At 40.9% G+C, this 7,268-nt stretch overlaps 1 protein-coding gene across 5 annotated transcripts in view; it reads right to left on the bottom strand.

The window, feature by feature from the left end:
- Positions 1-492: 492 nt before the first annotated feature.
- Positions 493-7,268, bottom strand: part of sipa1 (signal-induced proliferation-associated 1) — a 35,562-nt gene continuing 28,786 nt past the window's right edge. For 3 of the 5 annotated variants that reach the window (XM_072375769.1, XM_072375767.1, XM_072375768.1), the window contains exons 14-16: positions 6,740-6,806; positions 5,587-5,665; positions 493-3,206 (exon numbers count right to left, since the gene is read on the bottom strand). In XM_072375769.1, coding sequence (XP_072231870.1) covers positions 3,063-3,206; positions 5,587-5,665; positions 6,740-6,806 — 290 coding nt within the window. In that variant the 3' untranslated portion in view covers positions 493-3,062. Of the gene's footprint in view, positions 3,207-5,516; positions 5,666-6,739; positions 6,807-7,268 lie in introns of all 5 variants that reach the window. The other 2 variants (XM_072375770.1, XR_011909406.1) reach the window with 2 other exon arrangements.

The following is a 7,268-nucleotide window of genomic DNA, read 5'->3' as shown; positions in this document are numbered from 1 at the left end:
ACTCGCATGAAGCCTGAATTCAGAATATGCTTTGATTTCATTCTCTGCTTAAAAAGTAGATAAAAATACGAATAAATCACACAAAACTTTTCAAATCCCTAAAGTTCATCAGATTCCTTTTTTTTTTTTTGTCTTTAATCAAACCGAAGAAAGACAAACATCCTTCACAGCCACTCCGAAATGTTTTGAAGTCAGCTGAACAAACGTCTTAGTATAATCTGCTTTGGGGATATTTGTCAAACATCTGTATAGACTTAACATGTGACCACGTTCGAACTGCTGCACTTCCACGTTAGGTCAAGTAGATGGAGCGTGTGTCGTCCAAATTATTGCAGATTCTCTTCCTCACTTTTTTCAGCTTCATGTATTTATTTTCTTTTGTTTTCTGAGACAACTTACTTCTAAATATTTAAATACCAAAATAACGATCCTTTAAGGGAAGCATGCGCCATTCAACATCAACATCTCCACTTAATTTTAACGCATCATCAGTCATTTTAAGCATCAGTTCCCTTTAATTCACTTTTAAAAATCTTATTCCTGTTGCTTCTTTTGACAATCTGTGGTACTCATTAATATGTGAACCTTCAGCGATGCTTGAGATTAACAACACACATCTATCTGATCTTCAGATCACGTGGCGCCCGACGACTTTTCCCCACACGGTTGATGAAAGACCAGATGTGGTGACGGCCTCAGAAAATCCTTCATCTGCCACAAAGTAACAGCAATAATAATGACAAAAATTAAGTGCAACCAAAAGCAAAGAAATGAAATCACTAAGCTGGGTTGACAAGCATTACATTTTCAGGTAGGCACAAAGTCAGAGAAATAAGCCTTCACATAACACCGGAATGACCAACCGTTCTGAAAGAGATTCACTCATTAAGGCGTACCCAATGGTGTCTTAAGACATAATCAAACATGTAAGAGCTGTAGCTGAAATAGCTCAATGCTAGACTGTTAATACGACCTACAGTTACATTATGTTTCAGGTATCTTTTTATGCTATATTGTAGTTGTTGGTTGTCAACAAACAAAGTAAAGTTTCTAACCTTCCTTTTTCACATTGTCATCTTTATGTTTTCCCTCTAGTTTAAACAGCTACAAGAAAGTCCACATTTGAATGATTAATAAGTTACATTTTTATACATACACATACAGAGGGGAGCTTGGAAGTTGCATGGCACATTCTCATGCTCGGCCAACCTCCTACAATCTAAATAAATATACAAGACACAGTAAAACAGGTCTCCCCACACCAACGGCTCCCTGTTTAAGTTATGAGGCCTTTAGATGTTGAGATGAAACAAGAGCCTGCGGTTAACACTTGTCTGCATACCCAATAACACGGAACAGTTCAGCTGTACATACAGTATCCTCACATACCTATAAAGTTTAGATTCATAATTTAATCTGTATATACCGTATCTTAATATGCTGGTACCAGGTATTCACAGTGAGTCTAAAAGAAAATGACAGGAGGAAGTTTGTACACGAGACGACAGAGTCTGAGTGACGTTTGGCATCCCTTTTCACGTAAGTTCAGAGTTTGTTGTTGGTGATTAGTTTGCGGTCAGCTGTGTTTGATTTCAGTGGGAGATTCAGGAGAGCTGCCCAGACTTTTTACATTGGCACTGAGGAGAAGCAGTCCGACTCCTCTGAGTCACCGGCGCTGTCAGTGGTGGACAAAGAGAGGTGAGGTAAGGTGGCGTCGAGGGGGAGCGAGATTTTATCCACCTCTTAATATTAAGCACGACGTAACCTGGGCAGGCTGAGTGAAGTACAGCGTGTGCCATGTCCAGTGTCGACTTTACAAAAACAAAAGTGCAAGAACGACATAGAAACACACACACAAACACACCAGGGTGGAATGGTATGGTGTCATCTACCGCTACCACTCTGAAGCCATTGCAAATAGTTACCCTAAACAGTCACTGTAGACATCCGCCAAACACAAAAAACATTGTTCACTATATTCTGTATTTCACCATCAGTTGAAGGTGCTTTATTCACACACCTAAAGCTATTTTGCCAGCTGAAAATATAACAAAAAACCCCCCCAAAAAGCTGCCTTTTGGCATTCTGTGGTTCAGGCCAGCCGGAGGAGATCTTCTACGGTATGGCTGCTACAATAGTGAGGTTAGAAGACAACAGCTACAGGCAGTCGTGGAAGGAAGCTCGGGCAGTTCTTTCCTGCCTGAGTCTGTGTCTTCAGGAGAGGTAAAACCCTTGTCAGCTTCCCTTTTATACTGTTTTTCATACATACTTTAAGAAAGACCAAGCAGTTTGTTTGTGACCCCTTTTTTTTCCAGTTTAGGTCCTTTTTATGCGCGTGTGTCTGTTTTTTAAATTGTATCTCCCTAAAAACAAAGTGTACAGTATTACAGTAATAGGACGGCAGATAATGATGTCCTTACATAACAAACCTTGCTCTCAGGCAAGTCAGCTGGCATTGTTGCATCTTCTGAAGTAGAAGGCTGTAATTTTCATCTTCCTTTTTTTTTTTCTCTTGTGTTTAGTTTTTTCTTTCTTGTGTTTTGTTTCCATACCTTCCACACTATCCGTGTCAGGCAGAATCACACTCAGACATTACAACTACATGTCTGGCAGAGAGGACAGTGATACTAACTGCTCACATATATTATTGGTGACACTGTATATATGTACACTTTTGGTAATTTGGATAAGACACCAACAAACATGCTATACAGTGTCCTTTTAAGTGCTACTCAGCCAAACTTGTCAAGTATTTGAAGCAAGGAACAGGCGCACACACATCCACACACACACACACACCAGAAGAAGCACAGCAGCCTGTGCTGGTCAGCGTGTAAATGTCTTCATGGGGCTTCTGATAATGTCTTTTTTTCTCTTTTCGGATTTGATTTGCATACTCCTTCACCAGCAGGCAGGTCCACGCTTCTGGACAGAGACGACTGTAATTGTGTGCGTTCACTTTTGCAGCTATACATGAACAATAGAAGTATGTTGAGCGTAGAAGCACATCGTAGGATTTGCATCAGTCTGCTGATTTGTGTTTAGTGTGTGCAGCGGTGAAGCTAACAGGGCTTGTTGACGTTGCACAGCAGCTCGGTGACTTTGATGAGGCGGGCCACTGTGCTCTGCGACTCCTCCTGCAGCCGCTGGTTGTTCTGCCTGAGGCTCTGGACCTCGGCCTGCAGCACTGCCTTGTCCTCTTTCTCCTGAAAGACATCGGCACACAACAAAACAAAAGCTGTCGCTCAGATGGCTGTGGCAGGAACGGGAGGAGGGCGACAGGTACAGTGCTGGCTTTAAGGAAACGTGCGGATGCAGGTAAACACAGAGTGTGAAAGAAGACACACAGCAGTGAGGAAGAGTAACCTCACCATCTGCACACAAACAGTTGGTGAACGGATCATTTGTTTGACAGAATAGATTTGTTTTGTTCCAGTAATTTATCGGGTGAAAACAACCAAACATTTGCCGATTTTCACTGTTGCATATTGTTTATTGAAATCAGTGCTTTAAGGGCTGCTGATGAGATGAGCAAGCACCTTATCACTTACAATGAGTACAGGGCTGCAACTAATGATTATTTTCGAGATTGAACAGTCTGATGCTTATTTTTCATTGATAACATGTCAAAACTAATGGTAACATAATGACAAGTTCCCAGAGTCCAAGGTGATATCTTCAGGATGAACTCTTTTTGTTATAAAACTGACAAACACAGCAAACCTTCACACCGGAGAAGTTGGACCATTTCCTTAAAAAAGTTGGGACACTGTGTAAAGAGTAAAGTAAAAACACAATGCACTGATATGCAAAACCTTTAAACTCCAATTGTAAATAATACAAAGATTAAATAGTGAAATGTTCAAACTGATCGCATTGAAAACGTAACGCTCAATTTCACTTTAATGCCACCGAGTTTAAAAAGAATTTGGAGCTACGGCACAACACTTCGGACCCATTTTGTTCTATTTGTCTGTTTAGTAATGAATGTGCTCAGTATGTGACAGGTGTAAATGTCAGACAGGCCAGGTTAGCACCAGCACCTTTACAGGATGTGGTTTGCCATTGTTAAAGCCTTCACATCGTTAAGCATCGACGGTGCCTTCACAGATGTTCAAGAGACACATCCCACATGTAATAACTCTTGCACACGCCCTCACAGATGACTAGCCAAGACACATTCTCCATGATGATACAGTTTGGCATTTGACTCGTCAGACCTCGGTTAACCTTAACTGAGCTGTGGCGTATACACATTTTCTTCTTTGCATGGTAGAGTTTCCACTTCAATTTGTGGACGCAGCAACAAACTCACGTTCACGGACGATGGTTTTCACAAGTGTTCTGCAGCCCGTGCATCCAGCCTCGTCCAAAGTCTCTGAGTTTTGACTCAGATTAGCTCCAGCTGATGATAAACTTTTGCACTAAGAAAAAGCTCATCTCAAACTGAAGTATTTGCAGCATGTGAACTCCACCCCATCTCCACCGCAGCTCTTTTTTATACCCAATCAAGCTTCTGCTGCTGCCATTTAACCCACTTAGTAGAAAGACGTGTCATCAAACTGGAAAGTCTTTTGCTGCCCTTATCTTAAGTTTTTTAAACAAGTTTCTGGCATCAAAATCAAATTGCGCGTATATTTTCCAAGACACAAAGATTTGATGTGTTGTTTTTGTGGAATATCTTTTCATTTACATTCTACACAGCATCCTAACTTTCTTTGTAAACAGATTTGTAAATGAATAACCGATTGTCAAAATCATTGACTAATTTGCCGTCAATCAACATAGTTTCAAGCTCTAAGCGTTTTCCTTCATTAGCATTGTGAGTTCAGAACTGATTGATTAGAAAAATATCCATTAGATTAATCAATGGTGAAAATAGTTATAGTTGCAGTCCTAATCAAGGACTTCAGAATAGAAAAATGTGGGAGAAATATCATGCTTTGTACATACACAGACATACACAGAGACAGTACTGGCCAAAAAAAAAAAGAAAGAAAAAGAAATCAACACAAGGTCCACTTGTCTGGAGTTAATGGAGCGACTGAATCAGCTGAGCGAGGCCATGAAATACGTTTGAAATCTCTGCAAAAGCAAGTGGACTTTGTGTTGAGAATTGTGTTTTGTAAGGCAGCTGAGTTCCATGTTCAAAAAGAAGTGTTCATCACATACAATACTCTGCGGCATCAACGAGGAAGAAAACGAAGCAACACAGACTCATGTTTGGTGGAAATGTGCAAAAAAAAGTAGAGATAACAGCATCGAAGGAGTTCTCATAAATACATGAAAAATAATGATAGAATATTCCAAAAAAATCTGAAAATGTTTCTGTACACAAAATCATAAATAAATAAATGCCTTTTAAAGTGTTTTTGTTATTACATTTCTACAGTGAGTCATCAGTGACAGGAAGTGGTTGCATGGATGGCAGGATTTGTAAGCACACAGCGGCTCAGCAAATACAAATCTTCTTGCTCCATCGACAAAAGCTGAGCAAAGTAAATAGTTTTTCCTACCTGCTGACTCTCTAGTGGAGCTCAACGAAAATATTATCACAGAGAATAACATTCACGGAAGTCAAAGCACCTTTTGCAGGTCATCCTGCAGCTTCTTCAGCATGGCCTCCAGCTGCGAAACCTTCTCTTCTAGGTGGCCTGGAGAGTCACTGCAGCAAAGAGAGGCAGTGACACCACGTCAAAAGCAGTTTCACAGAGTTGTGCAGTCTGCAATCAGCAAATGCATTCCAAGCCATTAAATCAACAAATGCATTCAGGAGGAGGAGAAAGTTCTCTTCTCTTGTCATAACACCTCCTGCTCCAACAGAGTGAGTTAAGTTTGCAATTTCTATGATTGGTGGTGGAGCCGTCTGTCGCACTGGCCGCCTCAGAGCTCCAGACTTTGTCCTTGCAGCCCTCAATCAAACATGTCTTAACCTGAGATCAATTTACAGTAACCACTATGTTCGATGAGCAAAGCCAGCCTGAGTTAATGCAGTCGTCCCATGCTGCAGTTTGTCTGACTGCAGTTATAAATAATGACTCCACCCTGCAGACTGGGGCAAATGTGGTATCCTGATTGTCTAAAATAGCATGGCGTTGCTTTAAAAGGATTCAATAGTTTCATGGAAAACTGCAAGGTTGGTCTTTAAACCTTACTGTTATACAGTTGTGATGCCTGCTGTTATTCCTGGAGGAGAATTTTGATTTAAAGCTGTCAATTTATTTTGATATTTGTCAAAACTTGCTTGTTCAGGTTCAGAAACAGATGCTAACAGATAACATTTGATTCCATATGGTGTATTGGTGGCTTTTTACAGCCAGTAGCTGGTGTTAATCCCATTTAGAGATCAGACCTTTACAATTCACAGGAGGACATAAAGTACTGGAGACCAAAAACAAGCCTTACTTTGGTTTTATTGGATTTTGCACGAGTTCGGAAGAGCAAAAAAACAATTCAACCAAAGGGCTAGAAGGAGTATCAGAGAAAAAACAAAAAGGTTTGGAGCTGGTTTACAAAAAGATGGCCATTAGAGTGAGTCAGACGCGCCACTAAATCAGCAAGACGCCTCTCTTTATGGGGGAGAAATGCCAGCACTCTGATTCAAACAGTTGGACGTAGTTAAGCAACTCAGAGAGTAAAGGAGACGGTTTTACAGAGTGGAGAAAAGGACAAAGTAAAGCAAGAGCCTGACAACAGAGCTGTTAAACTGCTTTATCTGGTATACTTTATAGTAACCCACCTCTCCTTTGAGTCTTTCAGCTTCCCGTCAGTCTGGTCGGCTCCTGCTTGAGAGGAGTCTTTGCGATCTATGGGACATTATCAACATTATCATCACTTAAAGCAGAAACAGACATTCATCACAGTTAAAGGAGAACGCGCTACTTTTTTTTTCTATAAATACACCACATATCCAGAAGTATGGAGACTCCTAAATACATCATATTGAATGAGTCATGGCTGTTAATCAGCTGCTATAGCAGCCTCCTCCTCTATAGTGCTCAGAGATCGCAGGGATTTGCTGTCACTCAGCTTTAATTAGGCCAGATATCAATACTGGAGCTGGCTTAAAGTCATTTTTTACCGCAAAGGTGCTGGATGAGGCTGAACTCAGTGCAAGACAGTGAAGTGCTGATTTGCCGTTGGGGCATTTTTAATCTGAAGAAAGTGAGAGCTCTTCCCACACTGCAGCAAAAACGCTGAGAGCTCCACGGCATTTCACAGATGAGGCTGGGACATTGCTTTGTGCAACTAGCCCGCCACAATTTAGA

The sequence above is a fragment of the Leuresthes tenuis genome, unplaced genomic scaffold (assembly GCF_036924035.1).
Source record: "Leuresthes tenuis unplaced genomic scaffold, fLeuTen1.0.hap1 SCAF_21, whole genome shotgun sequence".
NCBI lineage: Eukaryota > Metazoa > Chordata > Actinopteri > Atheriniformes > Atherinopsidae > Leuresthes > Leuresthes tenuis.
This window is presented reverse-complemented; position numbering and strand designations above follow the sequence as displayed.